This window comes from Ranitomeya imitator, chromosome 6 (assembly GCF_032444005.1).
Source record: "Ranitomeya imitator isolate aRanImi1 chromosome 6, aRanImi1.pri, whole genome shotgun sequence".
Lineage (NCBI taxonomy): Eukaryota > Metazoa > Chordata > Amphibia > Anura > Dendrobatidae > Ranitomeya > Ranitomeya imitator.
Window position 1 is genome coordinate 404,851,472 of NC_091287.1, and position 24,385 is coordinate 404,875,856.

A 24,385-nucleotide genomic window follows, 5' to 3' on the forward strand; every position below is an offset into this window, starting at 1 on the left:
GTTGGGATAAGGGTTAGGGGTGTGGGGGGGTTAGTGTTGGAGGTAGAATTGAGGGGTTTCCACTGTTTAGGCACATCAGGGGTCTCCAAACGCAACATGGCGCCACCATTGATTCCAGCCAATCTTGTATTCAAAAAGTCAAATGGTGCTCCCTCACTTCCGAGCACCGACGTGTTCCCAAACAGTGGTTTACCCCCACATATGGGGTACCAGCATACTCAGGATAAACTGCGCAACAATTACTGGGGTCCAAATTCTCCTGTTACCCTTGTGAAAATAAAAAAATGCTTGCTAAAACATCATTTTTGAGCAAAGAAAAATGATTTTTTATTTTCACGGCTCTGCGTTGTAAACGTCTGTGAAGCACTTGGGGGTTCAAAGTGCTCACCACTAGATAAGTTCCTTGGGGGGTCTAGTTTCTAAAATGGGGTCACTTTTGGGGGGGTTTCTACTGTTTAGGCACACCAGGGGCTCTGCAAACGCAACGTGACGCCCGCAGACCATTCCATCAAAGTCTGCATTTCAAAAGTCACTACTTCCCTTCTGAGCCCCGACGTGTGCCCAAACAGTGGTTTACCCCCACACATGGGGTATCAGCGTACTCAGGAGAAACTGGACAACAACTTTTGGGGTCCAATTTCTCCTGTAACCCTTGGGAAAATAAAAAATTCTGGGCTAAATAATTATTTTTGAGGAAAGAAAACGTATTTATTTTCACGGCTCTGCATTATAAACTTCTATGAAGCACTTGGGGGTTCAAAGTGCTCACCACACATCTAGATAAGTTCCTTTCGGGGTCTAGTTTCCAAAATGGGGTCACTTGTGGGGGGTTTCTACTGTTTAGCCACATCAGGGGCTCTGCAAACGCAACGTGACGCCCGCAGAGCATTCCATCAAAGTCTGCATTTCAAAACATCACTACTTCAATTCCGAGCCCCGGCATGTGCCCAAACAGTAGTTTACCCCCACATATGGGGTATCACCGTACTCAGGAGAAACTGGACAACAACTTTTGGTGTCAAATTTCTCCTGTTACCCTTGGGAAAATAAAAAATTGCAGGCTAAAAGATCATTTTTGAGAAAATAATTTTTTATTTTTATTTTCATGGCTCTGCGTTATAAACTTTTGTGAAGCACTTGGGCGTTCAAAGTCCTCACCACACATCTAGATTAGTTCCTTTGGGGGTCTAGTTTCCAAATTACCCCTATTGCTCGGTCAGACCAAACTCAGATACCCAATGGCACAAGCACACCGTGGTCTAGAACGCTATCCTTGTTAAAGCCCACCAGAGTATTCAACAGATATTAGCACATATTAAATCGGTATAACAATAACCTCCCCCAGGTAAAGTTTTATAAATCTTAGATGCTCATAGCCACAACACTAACTCAGATATGGAGATATCATGTTACCAAGGGCACAATACAACTGATATATAAACATTCATACGGTGCCCCGATTGTAAACGTACAAATGGTGAAATACCAAAAAGAATTCCAATAAAAGACCAGATACTTATCTGTGTTCAGGTCTCGCCTCTACGCGTTTCCCCCCCATGATATGGTTCCTCAGGAGGCGTATGGGTAAGTCAAAATCCGTGTGCTGAAGACACATCAGAGATAGGTGCTGTGCCTGGTTGTAGGCATGGGGACAACACTGCCCAAACCATCATTAAATAGCCACCGTCCTTAAGATGCACAAAGGAAGGGGAGGGGGCTGAATGATGCTCATATGTAATAACTATTATACAATCGAAATAGGTACCTGTGCTGTAAACTGTGCGGCTACATGCCACGGCCGCCATAGTTCTCGTGTTCCCACTGGCGTCCTAGTTCTGCGCATGCGCCAAAACCAGACCCTAGAGGTCCGTTTCTCTCTATTCGGCACTGCGCATGCGCTATTGCATTGAAGACAACAGCGCACTACGCAGGCGCCGCGTACTCAATCGCCGGGTCACGGAGCAGCACCGCGCCTGCGCTGCCGTCCACCATTATATTGAAGACAACAGCGCACTGCGCAGGCGCCGTTTACTTAATGTCCGGGTCCCGGAACAGCACTAATATTGCGCTGCCGTGCGCTCATTTCTTGAGGACAATAGCGCACTACGCAGGCGCCGTTTACTTAGTCGCCGGGTACAAGAGCTCTCGGTCAAAAGGACCTGGTAGAGCATTCAATAAAGCGTAATGACAAAGTTTCTGATATTTAATCGGTGTGAATACGCGCTACATCGTGGGTCACCACACTAAACATAAATATATGCATGTTAGCCACAAAAAAGACAACCAAGTCCAATGAGACTATAGCAAGGTACCCAGATATAAGTATACCATTGATTTTATACCCCTATATCCTGCCAGTACACCTAAACAATGGAGCTCATGGCTAAAACCTATTCGTTAGACTAGTGCACACAACTAGACCCATAGGAAGGCCCTCAGATGAAAAGTTAAACGTGCACAAAATTAATTGGCAAGCAATCTGACAAAGGTGGTAATTTGGTCATCCTCGACCATCAAAAATATGTTGATATGTGTAAATTAATCCTTGATGACAAGGAGACGTATGGCAGACTTGAGAATGACCCTACAGAAAGGTTTACAGCATCATTGATGACTATTTTGGACACTGGTCTGAATGAAAAGTTAATCTCTTATAATGAGCATAGGTTCCTGGCCCCCCGTACTCCAATGATTCCAACCTTTTACGCACTTCCCAAAGTGCCTCTCTCCCCTGAAGGGACGCCCCATAGTTTCAGGGGTTGGCTCATTGAGCCAAAATGTCGGCATTTATGTAGACAATATCCTACATCCATTTGTAACATCACTGCCTTCATATGTGCGGGACACCTCTGACTTACTTCAAAAGATTGACGGCGTTGTGGTTGAACAAGGTACCATGTTGGGCTCGATCGATGTGGAGGCCTTATATAGTAGCATTCCCCACAATATGGGCCTTAGGGCGCTTGAATACTTTTTAAGAACTAGAGCCGTTTTCTTTGAGAAACACAACAATTTTGTGGTTGAATTGATGGAGTTTATCTTAACCCACAACTATTTTCTTTTTGACAGGAAGTACTTCCACCAGCCCAGTGGGACCGCGATGGGTTGCTCTTGTGCACCCTCGTATGCAAATCTCCTCCTTGGCTGGTGTGAGGAAACCGTTGTGTTCTCTGGTACAGAGGAATGGTGGACGGATAAGATATCAGCTTGGTATAGATATATCGATGATGTCCTGGTGATATGGAATGGCACAGCAATGGAGTTCAACAGTTTTGTACATGGTCTTAACAATAATGTGGTGGGCCTTAAATTCACGTCAGAGAGTGATATGTGTGAACTGGCCTTTCTTGATGTTACGATCACCATCAATGAGAATGGCATGCTAGACACACGACTGTTTCGTAAGCCGACAGCTACAAATGCCCTTCTTCGGTGGGAGAGTCATCACCCGGCCCCCCTGAAGAGGGGCGTCCCGAGAGGCCAATACCTACGAGCAAGAAGAAACTGCTCCAGCCCTGCTACTTTCAGGGTATCCTTATGAGGTCCTTGATCCGGCCTTTAGAAACGCTGTGGGGAAAGATAGACTGTCTCTCCTACAGACCAATAGTAAACCGGAGGTCAAGGATATCCCGAGGATCATTGGTAGCTATGACAATCAGGTCAATCGAATCTACAGTGTCCTCAATAAACATTGGGGTATTCTACAAATGGATGAGACCCTGGTAGATATCATCCCAGGTAGACCTCAGATCACCTTCCGTAGGGGACGTTCCCTGAAAGATCGGCTTGTACACAGCCACTATAAAAGACCAAAGCATGAAGGAACCTGGCTGGATAGACGGGCTAACGGTACTTTTAAGTGTGGAAATTGTTCTTTTTGTGACTTTATAGTGCCGTGTAAAAGCTTCACCAGTGCATCTAACGGTAAACAATTTTTCTGTAGGGATTTTGCCAACTGTAAAACCATCGGGGTGGTCTATATGGCCACGTGTACATGTCCACAGAACTATATAGGGAAGACAAAAAGAGAATTTAGAAGGAGGATCGGGGAACACTTGGGAGATATAAAGAACGGTAGAGATACCCCCATAGCACGCCATATTTGGGAGTCACATCAGGGCGATAATAGGGTACTGTCTTTCTGTGTCTTAGAGGTGGTGAAACAAAATGGTAGGCGAGGTGATTGGGATAGGGTTATCCTGCAAAAGGAAACCCAATGGATATTTAGGATGGAGTCGGTGGTCCCGAGAGGACTAAATGAGTGGTTGACTTATAGTTGTTTTGTGTGAACTGTTTTCATCTGGTTCCGCTTTTGCCCTTCTTCCCCTGATATGAATAAAATAGCCGTGTAGACCTAGTAGACGGTTTGCAGTATATATTATCAGAGTATAAGAGTTTTATTTTAACTCCATTGTTATCTAATAACAAGTATTATCTTCATAATGGGTGTTCTATTAGGGTAATGGGGTCTGGGGTATTGCCAATTAATTTTGTGCACGTTTAACTTTTCATCTGAGGGCCTTCCTATGGGTCTAGTTGTGTGCACTAGTCTAACGAATAGGTTTTAGCCATGAGCTCCATTGTTTAGGTGTACTGGCAGGATATAGGGGTATAAAATCAATGGTATACTTATATCGGGGTACCTTGCTATAGTCTCATTGGACTTGGTTGTCTTTTTTGTGGCTAACATGCATATATTTATGTTTAGTGTGGTGACCCACGATGTAGCGCGTATTCACACCGATTAAATATCAGAGACTTTGTGATTACGCTTTATTGAATGCTCTACCAGGTCCTTTTGACCGAGAGCTCTTGTACCCGGCGACTAAGTAAACGGCGCCTGCGTAGTGCGCTATTGTCCTCAAGAAATGAGCGCACGGCAGCGCAATATTAGTGCCGTTCCGGGACCCGGACATTAAGTAAACGGCGCCTGCGCAGTGCGCTGTTGTCTTCAATATAATGGTGGACGGCAGCGCAGGCGCGGTGCTGCTCCGTGACCCGGCGAGTGAGTACACGGCGCCTCCGTAGTGCGCTGTTGTCTTCAATGCAATAGCGCATGCGCAGTGCCGAATAGAGAGAAACGGACCTCTAGGGTCTGGTTTTGGCGCATGCGCAGAACTAGGACGCCAGTGGGAACACGAGAACTATGGCGGCCGTGGCATGTAGCCGCACAGTTTACAGCACAGGTACCTATTTCGATTGTATAATAGTTATTACATATGAGCATCATTCAGCCCCCTCCCCTTCCTTTGTGCATCTTAAGGACGGTGGCTATTTAATGATGGTTTGGGCAGTGTTGTCCCCATGCCTACAACCAGGCACAGCACCTATCTCTGATGTGTCTTCAGCACACGGATTTTGACTTACCCATACGCCTCCTGAGGAACCATATCATGGGGGGAAACGCGTAGAGGCGAGACCTGAACACAGATAAGTGTATCTGGTCTTTTATTGGAATTCTTTTTGGTATTTCACCATTTGTACGTTTACAATCGGGGCACCGTATGAATGTTTATATATCAGTTGTATTGTGCCCTTGGTAACATGATATCTCCATATCTGAGTTAGTGTTGTGGCTATGAGCATCTAAGATTTATAAAACTTTACCTGGGGGAGGTTATTGTTATACCGATTTAATATGTGCTCTGTTGCATACTCTGGTGGGCTTTAACAAGGATAGCGTTCTAGACCACGGTGTGCTTGTGCCATTGGGTATCTGAGTTTGGTCTGACCGAGCAATAGGGGTAATTTGGCAAGGCACACTAGTGTAGCCCCTTAGACACATATTTACAGGTTCCCTGTTTGATAGGGATCGTCCAAGGGTCAGTAGGGACAGCCGCCGAGGAGCGGGGGCGCCAATTTGCGTCCAAGAGGGTGCCAACCTCCGCCGTCAGGCAGGTATTACCAGGTAGGGTTTTTGGAGGGTGCAATAGCCATTAAGTAGGATAGCCTTATATCAACATATCTGTAGGGCGTTGTACGGTCAGATCGTGCTTTCCTAATTTAATTTATTATTGGTGATTCACCGTCTGGTGTTTTTGGTGGTATATGTGGTTTGGTGTGTCTGGGTGCTAGTTAGTAGGTATCTAGAGGTATTTAGCATCCCCACATTACTATAGGGATTTGTAGGGCCTTTAGGGTTAGCCGTCGAGGAGCGGGGGCGCCATATTGCGTCCAAGAGGGTGCCAACCTCCGCTGACAGGCAGGGAGTAATCAGGGACATATAGGGTTTCTTATCCTGCTCCCACCCGTCTGCCCTTTAACTATCAGGCCAGATTTTTTATCTACCCAATCCCTAACGATAGGGATTTTGGGAGTTGTGCTAAGTTTTTAATCCCATTTTTTGGTTTTGAAATACAGTTATTGTATATATTAGTTTTGGCATTATTTTTTTGATTGATACTAATTTGGTCATCTGGTATTATACTTTTCTCAATATGCATCTAGATAAGTTCCTTGGGGGGTCTAGTTTCCAAAATGGGGTCACTTGTGGGGGAGCTCCAATGTTTAGGCACACAGGGGCTCTCCAAACGCGACATGGTGTCCGCTAACAATTGGAGCTAATTTTCCATTCAAAAAGTCAAATGGCGCGCCTTCCCTTCCGAGCCCTGCTGTGTGCCCAAACAGTGGTTTACCCCCACATATGAGGTATCGGCGTACTCGGGAGAAATTGCCCAACAAATTTTATGATCCATTTTATCCTATTGCCCATGTGAAAATGAAAAAATTGAGGCGAAAAGAATTTTTTTGTGAAAAAAAAAAGTACTTTCATTTTTACAGATCAATTTGTGAAGCACCTGAGGGTTTAAAGTGCTCACTTGGGGGGTTAGTTTCCAAAATGGGGTCACTTGTGGGGGAGCTCCAATGTTTAGGCACACAGGGGCTCTCCAAACGCGACATGGTGTCCGCTAACGATGGAGATAATTTTTCATTCAAAAAGTCAAATGGCGCTCATTCCCTTCCGAGCTTTACCATGTGCCCAAACAGTGGTTTACCCCCACATGTGAGGTATTGGTGTACTCAGGAGAAATTGCCCAACAAATTTTAGGATCCATTTTATCCTGTTGCCCATGTGAAAATGAAAAAATTGAGGCTAAAAGAATTTTTTTGTGAAAAAAAGTACTTTTTCATTTTTATGGATCAATTTGTGAAGTACCTGGGGGTTCAAAGTGCTCACTATGCATCTAGATAAGTTCCTTGGGGCGTCTAGTTTCCAAAATGGGGTCACTTGTGGGGGAGCTCCAATTTTTAGGCACGCGGGGGCTCTCCAAACGTAACATGGTGTCCGCTAAAGAGTGGAGCCAATTTTTCATTCAAAAAGTCAAATGGCGCTCCTTCCCTTCCAAGCCCTGCCGTGCGCCCAAACAGTGGTTTACCCCAACATATGAGGTATCAGCGTACTCAGGACAAATTAGACAACAACTTTCGTGGTTCAGTTTCTTCTTTTACCATTGGGAAAATAAAAAAATTGTTGCTAAAAGATAATTTTTGTGACTAAAAAGTTAAATGTTCATTTTTTCCTTCCATGTTGCTTCTGCTGCTGTGAAGTACCTGAAGGGTTAATAAACTTCTTGAATGTGGTTTTGAGTACCTTGAGGGGTGCATTTTTTAGAATGGTGTCACTTTTGGGTATTTTCAGCCATATAGACCCCTCAAACTGACTTCAAATGTGAGGTGGTCCCTAAAAAAAATGGTTTTGTAAATTTCGTTGTAAAAATGAGAAATCGCTGGTCAAATTTTAACCCTTATAACTTCCTAGCAAAAAAAAATGTTTCCAAAATTGTGCTGATGTAAAGTATACATGTGGGAAATGTTATTTATTAACTATTTTGTGTCACATAACTCTGGTTTAACAGAATAAAAATTCAAAATGTGAAAATTGCGAAATTTTCAAAATTTTCGCCAAATTTCCGTTTTTATCACAAATAAACGCAGAATTTATTGACCTAAATTTACCACTAACATGAAGCCCAATATGTCACGAAAAAACAGTCTCAGAACCGCTAGGATCCGTTGAAGCGTTCCTGAGTTATTACCTCATGAAGGGACACTGGTCAGAATTGCAAAAAACGGCAAGTTCTTTAAGGTCAAAATAGGCTGGGTCATGAAGGGGTTAAGGGCATAAAAATACAAAGTTTGAAAATTGCAAAATTTTAAAAATTTTCGCAATATTTCCGTTTTTTTCATAAATAATCGCAAGTATATTGAATAAATGTTACCACTAACATGAAGTACAATATGTCACGAAAAAACAATCTCAGAATCAGTGGGATCCGTTGAAGCGTTCCAGAGTTATAACCTCATAAAGTGACAGTGGTCAGAATTGCAATAATTGGCTCGGTCATTAAGTACCAAATTGGCTCTGTCACGAAGGGGTTAAATATATGTGGTGATTGTGTCAGTACTTTATTTAGTTGTGTGTGAGTGCTTGGTGTAAACTTTATTGTTTGAAAAGAAAAAGCTAAAAGAAAAAAATCAGCAACCAGGACAGAAAAAAGTTGGTGGAAAGAAAAGTGTAAAACCGCAGACACGATCTCTGATGAGTTAACTGCGTCACCAATCAACCCTCGGCGGCTGCTGGATGTGTGCACGGAGGTGGCAGCATGGAGCAAAGCGGGAGGAAAAAGAAGGGGAAGATGGGGATTGGGCTGGATGAAGAGAGATCGGGCAGGGATCAAAATACTTACACTTGTTGTCATTCTTCTGTCTTGTCCTCTTTCTTCTCTGTTTTTTTAGCAGTGAGAGATTGTGTTGTCACAGGCTTCTGTGGCAACACATAGCCAGCACAGTGAAGATCCTGTAGTGTGACCACCCTAAAGAAATTAAATCCTCAGCTACCGTGAGGACCTGCAGCGAGGTCACAGAGCGGTCACACCGCTGCTGTGCCCGGTCATTGGTGTGATTGATGATATTGATCGCACCAATCAGAGCTGGCCCTTGTGACGATGGCATTGCCAGGCAACAGCCTAGGATCAGTGCTCTCACAGCTCCGATCCTAGGCAGGTCACAGCCAGATCATAGCGTGGTCACACTCTTGGCATTCTCTTGATGAGCTTCAAGAGATAGTCACTGGGAATGGTTTTCACTTCACAGGTGTGCCCTGTCAGGTTTAATAAGTGGGATTTCTTGCCTTATAAATGGGGTTGGGACCATCATTTGTGTTGTGCAGAAGTCTGGTGAATACACAGCTGATAGTCCTACTGAATAGACTGTTAGAATTTGTATTATGGCAAGAAAAAAGCAGCTAAGTAAAGAAAAACGAGTGGCCATCATTACTTTAAGAAATGAAGGTTGGTCAGTCTGAAAAATTGGGAAAATTTTGAAAGTGTCCCCAAGTGCAGTGGCAAAAACCATGAAGCGCTACAAAGAAACTGGCTCACATGAGGACCGCCCCAGGAAAGGAAGACCAAGAGTCATCTCTGCTTCTGAGGATAAGTTTATCCAAGTCACCAGCCTCAGAAATAGCAGGTTAACAGCAGCTCAGATTAGAGACCAGGTTAATGCCACACAGAGTTCTAGCAGCAGACACATCTCTACAACAACTGTTAAGAGGAGACTTTGTGCAGCAGGCCTTCATGGTAAAATAGCTGCTGGGAAACAACTGCTAAGGACAGGCAACAAGCAGAAGAGATTTGTTTGGGCTAAAGAACACAAGGAATGGACATTAGACCAGTGGAAATCTGTGCTTTGGTCTGATGAGTCCAAATTTGAGATCTTTGGTTCCAACCACCTTTGTCTTTGTGCGATGCAGGAAAGGTGAACGGATGGACTCCACATGCCTGGTTCCCACCGTGAAGCATGGAGGAGGTGTGATGGAGTGGGAGTGCTTTGCTGGTGACACTGTTGGGGATTTATTCAAAATTGAAGGCATACTGAAGCAGCATGGCTACCACAGCATCTTGCAGCGGTATGCTATTCCATCCAGTTTGCGTTTAGTTGGACCATCATTTATTTTTCAACAGGACAATGACCCCAAATACACCTCCAGGCTGTGTAAGGGCTATTTGACCAAGAAGGAGAATGATGGGGTGCTATGCCAGATGACCTGGCCTCCACAGTCACCAGACCTGAACCCAGTTGAGATGGTTTGGGGTGAGCTGGACTGCAGAGTGGAGGCAAAAGGGCCAACAAGTGCTAAGCATCTCTGGGAACTTCAAGATTGTTGGAAGACCATTCCCGTGACTACCTCTTGAAGCTCAATAAGAGAATGCCAAGAGTGTGCAAAGCAGTCATCAAAGCAAAAGGTGGCTACTTTGAAGAACCTAGAATATAAGACATATTTTCAGTTGTTTCACACTTTTTTGTTAAGTATATAATTCCACATGTGTTAATTCATAGTTTTGATGCCTTCAGTGTGAATGTACAATTTTCATAGTCATGAAAATACAGAAAAATCTTTAAATGAGGTGTCCAAACTTTTGGTCTGTACTGTATGTAAATATAAAAATATATAGAAATGAAATATAGTGTGCGTGCATTAATATACTCACCAGCACCACTATTTCTGGCATCCAGCGGCGTTCTGCTCCTCTTCTCAGTGACCTCACCTTTCTTCATACTCTCCGGGTCATATGGCGTTCTTCGTGATCTGTAAGTGATTTTCTCCATTGTCACATTGGGGGACACAGCACCGTGGGGTGTATGCTGCTGTCACTAGGAGGCTGACACTAAGTAAATACAAAAAAGCGTTAGCTCCTCCTCTGCAGTATACACCGCCCTCTGGCTCTGGATAATACCAGTTCTTGCTTAGTGTCCGTAGGAGGCACACTGAGTCTGTTTCTTTCCAGACGTTCTTATTTTTATTTTTTCTCACTTTGCGCAAGAGGATGAAGGGGGCGACGGACCCTTTTAAGGGAAAAGGACAGCACCACAGCAATTGTGAAAAGACCGCTCCAAAGTTTATTCTGCCATCTGCAACGTTTCGGTCCGTGGACCTTTTTCTTGCTTGAAAAAGGTCCACGGACCGAAACGTTGCAGATGGCAGAATAAACTTTGGAGCTGTCTTTTCACAATTGCTGTGGTGCTGTCCTTTTCTTCATGTGCTTCTGGATTTACCTACTGGGATGGATCCCCTGGTGAGGACGTGCACTCTGCTGTCCATAGAGACATTGCCATTATAGGGTGCGGCTTTACTATTTATATTTGATACTTGGACCCTTTTAAGGGGTCCGATCTCCTTCGAAACACCAACAGGCGAGCACGGCGAGTTTACTCCCCGTACCCTTTCCTGCGACATGGGATGCTCGGCCGTGGACATACCCTGTGAAATCCTAGGGGAGTGAACCCTTAGGATACACAGAGGCCATCTTCCCAGAGTACTGTCCGGCTGCCCTCCCTCTGCTCCACCACTAAAAGAATAGCGGTGCTGCAAGGCGCTTCCCAGTCCCTCTTCAGCCCCTTAGCAAGAGGGCGCTGGATCGAGGTGGACTGCCTCGCCCCTCATACCTCGCCTGAAGACGATCTCAAGCGGTGAGTCTTCTGGGGTAAGGGGGGGCTCCCGAGCGCACTGCAGGCTCGGCCGCATTTTGCGGCCGGGCACCGCTAATTTAGTCCCTGGCTTCTGTTTCTGCTAGGCCGCGGTCCGCCCACAGCGCGCGTCACGCGAGAGGCCTCGCCCATCACTTCAGCGCTTCTCGCACACTGCTAGAAGCACCCTCCAAGCTCTCGGCGGCAATCTTGCCACAACAGGGGGACCTCCACGCCACTTCTCCTCACCGGTCTCAGTGCGGCATCTGGACACAAGACCTGGGTACGTGTGCTGCGCGCTGACAGCTCCCATCCTTCTGCAGCCTCCGCTTTACTCAGTGCTCCATTCTACTAGCTGCACAGTGCTCCGTTTTTACTAGCTGCACAGTGCTATGCTTTTACTAGCTGCACAGCCTTCACGGAGATTAACAGACAACATGTCTCTGCCTAAACACACAGTCTGCAAAACCGCATACAGTGTTCTTTATTTCTTCCACCTCCTGTCAGGCTGCGTTACCAAGTGGGCATACTGCCCCGCTCTGTAATGCTTGTGACCCTAAAAGCACTCAAGAGCCCCCCGCCGCAAATGAGCCCGCGGTGACAAGTCCCCCTGAGTGGGCTTTGTCACTTTCGCAGTCTATGGCTTCTTTAACTAAGGCTATTGAGTCCCTCCAGGATCTAACCAGGAGCAGGACCACTAATCCGCCTATTCAGGAGGATTCCCCTATGGCTGTAGAATCTTCAGCCTGCAGGGGCCGCTCTCATTCTAAGCACAAGCGGCCATCTAGGAAGTGCGTCCGTAGCTCATCCCCCAGACCCTCTGATGCCTCGGCGCCTGGTAGCTCTGCTTCCCGCTCTCGCTCCCCAGGCACCTCTTCCGACCAGGACTCTGATCCTGAGTCCGATGGGCCTCTAGATATGGAGTCGCCAGGTTATCAGAGCACTATAGATAGTCTCATTGAGGCCGTCAACTAGTCCCTTCAGGTCGACGAGGAACCGACGAATTCCAGTACGGATAATACGGTGTCCTTCAAAAAGACTAAACGTACTCACAGGGTGTTTGCCAATCACCCGGAGTTCCAAGCCATAGTCCAGCGACATAGGGAGCGTCCAGACAAACGTTTTCAGTGCCAGAGATCTCGAGTCCAAATATCCCTTTTCTCCTGATCTCCGAAAACAATGGACAGAATCCCCACCTGTGGATCCTCCTGTCTCACGTTTGTCCTCTAAAACTATCCTTTCCATGACGGACGGATCTATCAAAGATCCCACGGACCGCCTAGTTGACAGCCTCGCCCGTTCAGTCTCTGAGGCTTCAGGCTCGGCACTCTTTCCCTCCTTCGCTGCTACCTGGGTAGGCAAAGCCGTGGCTTTTTGGGCAGACTCTCTGCATAAGGCCTTACAGAACAGAGACCTTTCTCCTGACATAGCGGAGCTTGCAAATCAGATCTTCTTAGCTAGCGATTACTTGGTAAGCGCTTCCCTGGATGCGGCTAACTGCTCTGCACTTACGGCTGCTAACGCTGTGGCGATTAGGAGAGAGCTATGCCTAAGGAAGTGGCGAGTGGATTTCGTATCTAAAAAGTCGCTCACGTCTCTGCCATATCTCAGTGGCCGTCTTTTTGGTGAAAAACTGGACAAACTGATTTCCGACGCTACGGGAGGTAAAAGTACTTCCCTTCCCCAGCAGAGATTCATACAAACGTTCCGATGACAGCCACAGGCCCAGTTTTGGCCCTTTCGTCGAACCTACTCATAGCATTCCTCGACCAGTTCCCCTGGTTCGGGGCGCCTTGATGCCAGACAAAAGCCCTCAGGCTTCATACAGGCCCAACCATTCCTGGAGGGGCAGCTCCACACAATCTTCCAAATAATTCGCAATCCCGTCCGGACGACACCAGCAAAGTTGTCTGACGCCTTCTCTCGTTCCGTCATGCCTGGCACGCCGTCGTTCACCACGGCCAGAGTCAGGGATCTGGTGTCCTCCGGTTACAAAATTGATTTTTCCTCCCCCCTCCAACCCGTTTTTTTGCTTCCCGCCCTCCCGAAGCGGGAAGGCACGTCCGAGCTTTTTCCCAGGCCATCCAGTCGCTCCGACAAGACGGAGTGATTGTCCCTGTCCCAGAGGACGAAAGATTCCGCGGTTTTTATTCAAACCTGTTTATGGTTCCCAAAAAGGATGGAACAGTAAGGAACATCCTGGACCTAAAGCTCTTGAATGGATTTGTCAAAATCCGTCATTTCAGGATGGAATTTCTCCGTTCCTTCATTGCCTCGATGGAACACGGCGAATTCTTAGCATCCATCGACATCCGGGATGCATACCTTCACATCCCAATCTTCCCGCCTCATCAAAGGTTTCTCTGCTTCACCGTCGGAGAGGAACACTTTCAGTTCACGGCCTTGCCTTTCGGCCTCGCCACCGCCCCCAGAGTTTTCACAAAGGTCATAGCGGCTGTCATGGCCATTCTGCATTCTCGGGGCATAGTCGTTCTCCCCAATCTAGACGACTTACTTTCCTTGGATACTCTTTCTCGGCTGGGCTGGTTAATCAATTTAAAGAAATCATCCCTTCTTCCAGCTCAACGGATTTCCTTCCTGGGCATGACCCTGGACACGTCACTAGGGTTGGTGCTTCTTCCTCGGGACAAGGTCCTGGCTCTTCAACAGGGGGTCTGGAAGCTTCTTCGGTCAACCCCCTGCTCCATCAGTTTCGGCATGAGGATTCTCAGAAAAATGGTGGCCGCAATGGAAGCGATTTCCTTTTGCGCAACTACACCTCTGTCCCCTCCAGCACGCTCTTCTGGACGCATGGGATGGGGGTCCGTTTTCCCTCGACCAACTGTGTCCCCTCTCCCCTCGGGTCAGGCAGACACTCCAATGGTGGATGCTCCAATCCTCTCTTCTCCAAGGAAGGTCCTTCCTCCCGGTCCATTGGCTGGTAGTCACCACCGACGCCAGCCTACTAGGCTGGGAAGCTGTTTTTCGCCATCACACTGCGCAAGGAACCTGGACTCGTCACGAGTTTCGTCTTCCAATCAACATCCTGGAGATATGGGCGATCAGGCTGTCCCTTAAGCGGTTCCATCATCTCCTTGCAGGTCGCCCCATCCGTATCCAGTCAGACAATGCCACAGCTGTGGCTTATATAAATCATCAGGGGGGCACCCGCAGCAGAGCTGCAATTCGTGAGGTATAACACATCCTTCGCTGGGCCGAAAACAACCACTCTGTCATATCGGCCATTCATATTCCCGGAGTGGAAAACTGGGCCGTGGACTTCCTCAGCAGGCAAGGCCTTGCCTCAGGAGAGTGGTCTCTCCATCAGGACGTATTCCAACAAATCTGTCTTCTTTGGGGTATTCCGGACGTAGACCTGATGGCTTCCTGGTTCAACGCCAAGGTACCTCAGTTTGTGGCCCGGTCCCGGGATCCCAGAGCAATCGGAGCGGACGCGCTAGTCCTTCCCTGGAGTCAGTTTCACCTTCCTTACCTCTTCCGCCCCCCCCTGCCCCTGCTCCCCAGAGTCATCAGGAAGATCAGGGCAGAGGGTGTCCCGATAATTCTCATCGCCTCGGATTGGTCTCGCCGGTCGTGGTATGCAGAGCTGGTCCAGCTCATCGCAGACATTCCATGGCGCCTAGCGGATCGCCCAGATCTACTTTCTCAGGGCCCGGTCTACCACCAGAACTCAAAGGCCCTGTGGTTGATGGCTTGGCCGTTGAATCCTGGGTTCTGACTCAAGCGGGGTTTTCCCGCAGGTAGTTTCCACCTTGATCAGTGCCTGAAAGCCGGTGTCATCGCGCATCTACCATCGGACCTAGAAGATCTTCTTTAATTGGTGCAGAAGCAGAGGTCGCCCTCTGATGGTCTTCAACATCCCTACCATACTGGATTTCCTCCAATCCGGTCTGGACTTGGGGCTTTCGCCGAGTTCCCTTAAAGAGCAGGTCTCGGCCTTTTTCAACGCAAAATCGCTTCCAAACCTCAGGTCAGAACGTTCTTTCAGGGAGTCTCTCACGTGGTTCCTCCCTACAAGGCGCCGCTAGATACTTGGGACTTTAATCTGGTCCTAAATGTCCTTCAGGAATCTCCCTTCGAGCCGTTGCAGGACATCTCTCTGCATCTCCTTTCATGGAAAGTGGCTTTTCTCGTCGCTATTACCTCGATCAGACGAGTCTCGGAGTTGGCGGCTCTTTCCTGTAGGACGCCGTTCCACCGGGCCAAGGTAGTTCTCCGACCGTTCCCTACTTTCCTCCCGAAGGTGGTGTCTTCCTTCCACCTCAATGAGGATATCGTACTTCCGTCTCTTTGCCGTGCTCCAACGCACCGTGTGGGGAAGGCTCTTCACTCCTTGGAACTTGTCAGAGCCCTCAGGAAGTACGTGTCCATGACTACATCTTTTCGACAGACGGATGCTTTGTTTGTGCTCCCGGCGGGAGACCGGAAGGGACTGGCCGCCTCTAAGTTGACAAACGCCAGATGGATTCGGTCGACTATTCAGGAGGCTTACCGCATCAGAGGCAAGCCTATCCCTGTGGGCCTCAGGGCACACTCTAATCGGTCGGTGGGTGCTTCCTGTCGCCATTTGGAATCAAGCGTCTGCAGAGCAGGTTTGCAAAGCTGTGACCTGGTCTAGCCTGCACACCTTTTCAAAGCATTACAATGTCCATACTCAGGCATCTTCAGATGCGAGCCTGGGTATTCTGCAGGCAGCGGTAGTGCACCTGTAGTCAGCAGGGGCCATAAATTTACACTGTTGGGTTATTCCCCACCTAGGGACTGCTTTTGGACGTCCCACGGTCCTGTGTCCCCCAATGTGGCGGTGGAGAAATAGGGATTTTTGTGTACTCACCGTAAAATCCTTTTCTCTGAGCCACTCATTGGGGGACACAGCACCCACCCTTGTTTGGCTTGTTGCCTATAACAAGTGTTCTAGTCTCTGACATGTTGGTTCTATGGTTGAGTTTTTTTGTTAATCTCCTACTGCTTTGCTACAAACTGGTATTATCCGGAGCCAGTGGGCGGTGTATACTGCAGAGGAGGAGCTAACCCTTTTTTGTATTTACTTCGTGTCAGCCTCCTAGTGACAGCATCATACACCCCACGGTCCTGTCCCCCAATGAGTGGCTCGGAGAAAAGGATTTTACGGTGAGTACACAAAAATCCCTATTTTACAATGTAAGCCTGAGGAGTGTCAGAATGAGGCTCCACTGTCAGCGATTTCCAGCTCACATATAACGTCACTGCATTGCAGTGACGTTAGTGAGAAGCTGAGAAGAATGGTGCTGGACACAGGAATGAGGCGGTAGTTTGCATTTGTAGTTTTCTTTTACTTTAGTATCTGTAAGCCAAAACCAGGAGTGAGCGAGAAATACAGAAGTGGTGACGTTTTTTATTATACTTTTCTTCTGACTGTTCCACTCCTGATTTTGAGGTAGGCTACTTTCACACTAACGTTTTTTTGAATCCGTCGCAATCCGTCGTTTCAGGCAAAAAACAGATCCTGCAAATGTGCCCGCAGGATGCGTTTTTTGCCCATAAACTTGTATTAGCAACGGATCGCCACACGTCGCGTCCTATCGTGCAATGGATCCATTATGTTTTGGTGGACCATCGGCACGAAAAAACGTTCAAGTTAACTTTTTTGTCCGCCATTTTCTACTGCGCATGCGCAGCCGATACTCCGCCCCCTCCTCCCCGGACTTCAGAATGGGCAGCGGATGCGTTGAAAAACTACATCTGCTGCCCATGTCGTGCACAAATTTCACAACGTGTGCCGGTACGTCGGGCCGACGCATAGCGACGGACCCGTACTGACGCATGTGTGAAGGTAGTCTTACACATACTGAAGTAAAAAAGCTCACCAAATAGTCAGCATTAGTGATGAGATAATAGCATTGTTGCTCTGGTCTCCCCAAGCATGCTCGGGTGATCTCCGAGTATTTGTTAGTGCTTCGAAGATTTAGTTTTCATTGCCTCAGCTGCACGATTTACGGCTGCTGGACAACCTGAATACATGTGGGAATTCCCTAGCTGTAACTGCTCGGAGATTTCGTTTTCGTTGCCTCAGCTGCATGATTTACATCTGATAGACAGTTTGAATACATGTGGGGATTCCCTAACAACCAGGCAACCCCCACATGTACTCAGGCTGGCTAGCAGCTGTAAACCATGCAGCTGCGTCAACAAAAACTAAATCTCTGAGCAGTTGCAAATACTCGGAGACCACCCGAGCGTGCTCGGGAAAAGACTAGCAACAAGTATACTCGCTCGTCACTACTCAGAATGTGTATGTGGCTTAAAGCCTAGGAGAAATTCACATTTAGGCAAAGTATATTTTATGTTATCAAAATCCCTCAATCTGCAGAAAATCAGGATTAGTGGTAATAAATATGAAAACCACAATCAGTGGGTTTTTTTCTGCCTTCACTGCATTTTCCACCCAGTGTAAGTAAAAAATGGAAAACATTAGCACTCTTCTGTCCTTTATGTGAGTACAGCATGCAGCTTCAGGATCAGTATACCAGATGGATCTCTGGAAGGAAGACCAGTACTTCCATTACAGTGTAGGGCAGCATAGCAATCAGTGAGCTCAGATAAGCTGTTAGAGCTCCTTTCCACTTGCGAGGAAAACTGACGAGTGCAATCCGATAAAAAATCGGATTGCACTCGGACCAATGTTATTCAATAGGTGACATTCCATTTGCGTTTTTTTTTTTTTTCTCAGCCGAAATCGGACTGAGAAAAAAATCGCAGCATGCTGCGTATTGCTGCGATTCTCGGATGAGACTCGCCAATGCAAGTCAATGGGTGCGAGAGAAAAAACGTACAGCACTCACACCATGCGAGTGCTGTCCGGTTTTTGCGCACCGGTGTCCTTTGAAAAGCCGGCAATTCAGCGCAGTTTACAGTAAAATCACACTGACAGGCTAGATTAGAGTAGATATATACACATAGAATAGGTATATATACTGCGGAAAAAATTGGCGTGGGCTCCCGAGCAATTTTCTGCCAGAGTGGTAAAGCCAGTGACTGAGGCCAGATATTAATAGCCTGGAGAGGGTCCATGGTTACTGGCCCCCCCCCTGGCTAAAAACATCTGCCCCCAGCCACCCCAGAAAAGGCACATCTGGAAGATGCACCTATTCTGGCACTTGGCCACTCTCTTCCCATTCCCGTGTAGCGGTGGGATATGGGGTAATGAAGGGTTAATGTCACCTTGCTATTGTAAGGTGACATTAAGCCAGACTAATAATGGAGAGGTGTCAATTATGAAACACACACACATTATTACAAAGTATTTTAATGAAATAAAGACACAGGTTTTTGTAATATTTTATTATCCTGGTAATCCATCTGAAGACCCTCGTTCTGTAAAAAAGGAAAATAAAAAAACAACAATATCCCATACCTTCCGATGATCAGTCTCGTCCCAAGCTGTAAATTCATCTGAAGAGGTTAACTAATTTTACAAGCAGAAGCTCTGCTAATGCAGCTGTGCTCCTGCCTGTAAAACCCTGAGGAATTAATGAAATGTAGGTCAATGACCTGTAGTTACCTTCAGTTGCAGTGAGGCACCCTCTGCTGGATGTCCTCATATAAACTCGAGCCTGGGAACGTTTCTGAATATTTTCCCACGAAAAACTAGACGCCCCAAGGAACTTATCTAGATGCATAGTGAGCACTTTGAACCCCCAGGTGCTTCACAAATTGATCCGTAAAAATGAAAAAGTACTTTTTTTTCACAAAAAAATTCTTTTAGCCTCAATTTTTTCATTTTCACATGGGCAACAGGATAAAATGGATCCTAAAATTTGTTGGGCAATTTCTCCTGAGTACACCGATACCTCACATGTGGGGGTAAACCACTGTTTGGGCACATGGTAAGGCTCGGAAGGGAAGGAGCGCCATTTGACTTTCTGAATGAAAAATTATCTCCATCGTTAGCGGACACCATGTCGCGTTTGGAGAGCCCCTGTGTGCCTAAACATTGGAGCTCCCCCACAAGTGACCCCATTTTGGAAACTAGACCCCCCAAGGAACTTATCTAGATGCATATTGAGCACTTTAAACCCCCAGGTGCTTCACAGAAGTTTATAACGCAGAGCCATGGAAATAAAAAATAATTTTTCTTTCTTCAAAAATGATTTTTTAGCCTGGAATTTCCTATTTTGCCAAGAGTAATAGGAAAAATTGGACCCCAAATGTTGTTGTCCAGTTTGTCCTGAGTACGCTGATACCCCATATGTGGGTGTAAACCACTGTTTGGGCGCACGGCAGGGCTCGGAAGGGAAGGCACGCCATTTGGCTTTTTAAATGGAAAATTAGCTCCAATTATTAGCGGACACCATGTCACGTTTGGAGAGCCCCTGTGTGCCTAAACATTGGAGATCCCCCACAAATGACCCAATTTTGGAAACTAGACCCCCAAAGGAACTAATCTAGATGTGTGGTGAGGACTTTGAACCCCCAAGTGCTTCACAGAAGTTTATAACGCAGAGCCATGAAAATAAAAATAAAAATTTATTTTCTCAAAAATGATCTTTTAGCCTGCAATTTTTTATGTTCCCAAGGGTAACAGGAGAAATTTGACCCCAAAAGTTGTTGTCGAGTTTCTCCCGAGTACGCTGATACCCCATATGTGGGGGTAAACCACTGTTTGGGCACATGCCGGGGCTCGGAAGTGAAGTAGTGACGTTTTGAAATGCAGACTTTGATGGAATGCTCTGCGGGCGTCACGTAGCATTTGCAGAGCCCCTGATGTGGCTAAACAGTAGAAACCCCCCACAAGTGACCCCATTTTGGAAACTAGACCCCCAAAGGAACTAATCTAGATGTGTGGTGAGGACTTTGAACCCCCAAGTGCTTCACAGACGTTTACAACGCAGAGCCGTGAAAATAAAAAATCATTTTTCTTTCCTCAAAAATGATGTTTTAGCAAGCATTTTTTTATTTTCACAAGGGTAACAGGAGAAATTGGACCCCAGTAATTGTTGCGCAGTTTGTCCTGAGTACACTGATACCCCATATGAGGGGGTAAACCACTGTTTGGGCGCACGTAGGGGCTCGGAAGTGAGGGAGCACCATTTGACTTTTTGAATACAAGATTGGCTGGAATCAATGGTGGCGCCATGTTGCGTTTGGAGACCCCTGATGTGCCTAAACAGTGGAAACCCCTCAATTCTACCTCCAACACTAACACCCCCACACCCTTAACCCTAATCCCAACTGTAGCCATAACTTAATCACAACCCTAACCCCAACACACCCCTAACCACAGCCCTAACCCCAACACACCCCTAACCACAGCCCTAGCCCCAACACACCCCTAACCACATCCCTAACCCCAACACACCCCTAACCCTAATCCCAACTGTAGCCATAACCCTAATCACAACCCTAACCACAACCCTAATTCCAACCCTAACCCTAAGGCTATGTGCCCACGTTGCGGATTCGTGTGAGATTTTTCAGCATCATTTTTGAAAAATCCGTGGGTAAAAGGCACTGCGTTTTACCTGCGGATTTACCGCGGATTTACAGCGTTTTTTGTGCGGATTTCACCTGTGAATTCCTATTGAGGAACAGGTGTAAAACGCTGCGGAATCCGCACAAAGAATTGACATGCTGCGGAAAATACAACGCAGCGTTTCCACACGGTATTTTCCGCACCATGGGCACAGCGGATTAAGTTTTCCATAGGCTCACATGGTACTGTAAACCTGATGGAACACTGCTGCGGATCCGCAGCCAAATCCGCACCGTGTGCACATAGCCTAATTCTAAAGGTATGTGCACACACTGCGGAAAACGCTGCGGATCCGCAGCAGTTTCCCATGAGTTTACAGTTCAATGTAAACCTATAGAAAACAAAAATCGCTGTACACATGCTGCAGAAAAACTGCACGGAAACGCAGCGGTTTACATTCTGCAGCATGTCGCTTGTTTCTGCGGATTCCGCAGCGGTTTTACAACTGCTCCAATAGAAAATCGCAGTTGTAAAACTGCAGTGAAATGCGCAGAAAAACCGCGGTAAATCCGCAGCAGTTTAGCACTGCGGATTTATCAAATCCGCAGCGGAAAAATCCGCAGAGAAACAGAATACGTGTGCACATGCCCTAACCATAGCCCTAACCTTAGCCCTAGCCCTAACCCTAACCCTATTCTAACCTTAGTGGGAAAAAAAATCCTGTAGGATCGGTAAGTATGATGGGGTGGGGGGGAGCACGGGGGTGTAATCGGAGCACGGGGGGTGGAACGGAGCGCGGGGGGGTGGATCGGAGCACGAGGGGGGGGTGGATGATGCACGGGGGGGTGGATCGGAGTGCAGGGGGGTTGGATCGGAGCACGGGTGGGTGATTGGAGCACGGGGGGAGCGGACAAGAGCACGGGGGGAGCGGAGCACAGGACGGAGGGGAGCCGGAGCAGTGTACCGGACAGATTGGTGGCTTGGGGGGGTGATCGGTGGGGTGGGGGCACATTAGTGTTTTCAACCATGGCCGATGGTATTGCAGCATCGGCCATGGCTGGATTGTAATATTTCACCAGTTATAATAGGTGAAATATTACAAATCGCTCTGATTGGAAGTTTCACTTTCAACAGCCAATCAGAGCGATCGTAGCCACGGGGGGGTGAAGCCACCCCCCCTGGGCTAAACTACCACTCCCCCTGTCCCTGCAGATCGGGTGAAATGGGAGTTAACACTTTCACCGGATCTGCAGGGACGCGATCTTTCCATGACGCCACATAGGCGTCATGGGTCAGATTGGCATCGACTTTCATGACGCCTACGTGGCGTCATGGGTCGGGAAGGGGTTAATGTCACCTTACAATAGCAAGGTGACACTAACCCTTCATTACCCCATATCCCACCGCTACACGGGAATGGGAAGAGAGTGGCCAAGTGCCAGAATAGGCGCATCATGTGCCTTTTCTGGAGTGGCTGGGGGCAGATATTTTTAGCCAGGGGGGGGCCAAAAACCGTGGACCCTCTCTGGGCTATTAATATCTGCCCTCAGTCACTGGCTTTACTACTCTGGTGGAGAAAATTGTGCGGGAGCCCACGCCAATGTTTTCCGCCATTTAACCCTTTAATTTAATAGCTAGATTGGCCAAATTTTGCATATACACACTACTAACATTAGTAGTGTGAAATATGGAAAAAAAAGGGGGATATGAGATGGTTTACTGTATGTAAACCAGGTCTCATATCATGTCGGGTTTAGGAAGGAGAGAGCAAAAGCCGGTAATTGAATTACCGGCTTTAAAGCTATCTAGCGCTATATATATATATATATATATATATATTTTTTTTACCGGCTTTTCAAAGGAGACCCGTGCGTAAAAATCGGACAGCAATACGGATGTCATACGGATGTTGCGATAAAAAATTCGCATGACAATCGCATACGTTACATCCGTTTTTTCGGTCCGTAAATCGGACCTTTTTTTTTTTTAATCAAGTGGAAAGGAGCCCTTAGGGTGAGTGTTTCCAATGATAGCCAGCAAACGATTTAATAAAGCTTGTTACTTGGAATCCGTGCACAATTCTGTGAGTAATGTAGCACATTCACAAAGTTTTTTAAAAACTTTTTGAGTGCATCGCTGGTCTTCCAACAGTGTAAATCTTGGCCTGCCCTGACAACCTGCTAGAACTGTGAGTTGTTGTTTTGTAACAGTTGGTGTACCATAAGCAAAGGCCAACAATGTACTGCACATGAAGGATGAGATAGTTAAGTCTTGGGTCAATCATCTTAAAATCCCACTTATCTTTCCTCATTTTGTGGTTATGTCAATTTTATAAGGGAAATACAACTACTATTGCTTTAATTACATAGTTAAAGGGTTGTTCCCAACATTATAAGTCCTCACCTATCCACAAAACCAGTTATAGCTATCTGATAGGTAAGTTCACCTTCAAGAAAGGGGCTTTTAAACATTTGGCGAAATGAAGCAGTGGCTTAGTTTATTATTTGCAGGACTGACGGAAATAGTAGAGTACAACTTCTTGGCTTCCTCCTACAGTCTCATACAAGAGAAGTGGAGCAGTGGTCAAACATAACCAATGCTCCATTCTGGTGGAGGTTTTAAGAGCCCCTTTCTTGGGGTTGATGGGAATTCCAGTGATCGGACCTTATCACATTGGATTGATATACCCAATCCTGTGGATAGGGGAAAACATACAATTTGGGTATAAACCTTTATTAGTGGAGTGGTAGTCAACCAATTATGACAATTCGAACCCTCGCTTTGCCAAGAAGAACATTCAGGACTATTTATATATTTTTATGTGAAATTAACCAATTTTTACTCTGTTTTAGGGATTTCATACAACTAGTTCTTCCGTTTTCAGCGTACCCAAATCATCATTTGTTCCAAGAATAACTCGGGTTAGTCTCAGAGATTTAATATTCTGTATGGAGCAAGAACGGACAACCAAACATTCCTTGTCGCTATACCGTGCCCTCCTGAAGTGATCTCAAGTGATTCATTACCAAAGACATTCTGTTCCTTTTAGTACACTTTTGTAATGTTAAACTAGATTGTATCCAGGAGGTTATTTTTCTTTGAGATATTTTTTATACCAATTAAACACGGTAGAGCAAATGTGGATTGTTTTTGTTCTTCTACGAATATAGTGCCAACTTAAGGATTTAAGTAGATGGATCGTACTTGTCTAATTTTATTTAGATCTGATGCAGTTTTTGCTCGGTAAGTGCCTTATTTTATCTTCTAGGATATTTTTCTATGCATAGAGCATGACCAGTATAATAAACCCCTCCTCAAAACTTCTGTGACCAACATTATGTGCAGTCCTCTTGAAGTTACTTTTACAGAGACTAAGTGGAAGAGTGGTGTAAGGTTAAGTAAATGTTACCAATGTCTAGATACACTTTGTAAATTTGTTTAGGATTT

General features: G+C 46.4%; 1 protein-coding gene across 1 annotated transcript in view; it reads left to right on the forward strand.

The window, feature by feature from the left end:
- Positions 1 to 23,946, forward strand: part of TAF4B (TATA-box binding protein associated factor 4b) — a 248,083-nt gene extending 224,137 nt beyond the window's left edge. The window contains exons 17-18 of the mRNA XM_069731234.1: positions 786 to 796; positions 23,808 to 23,946. Of these exons, the coding sequence (XP_069587335.1) occupies positions 786 to 796; positions 23,808 to 23,946 (150 nt within the window). The remainder of the gene's footprint in view (positions 1 to 785; positions 797 to 23,807) is intronic.
- The last annotated feature ends 439 nt before the right edge of the window (positions 23,947 to 24,385 follow it).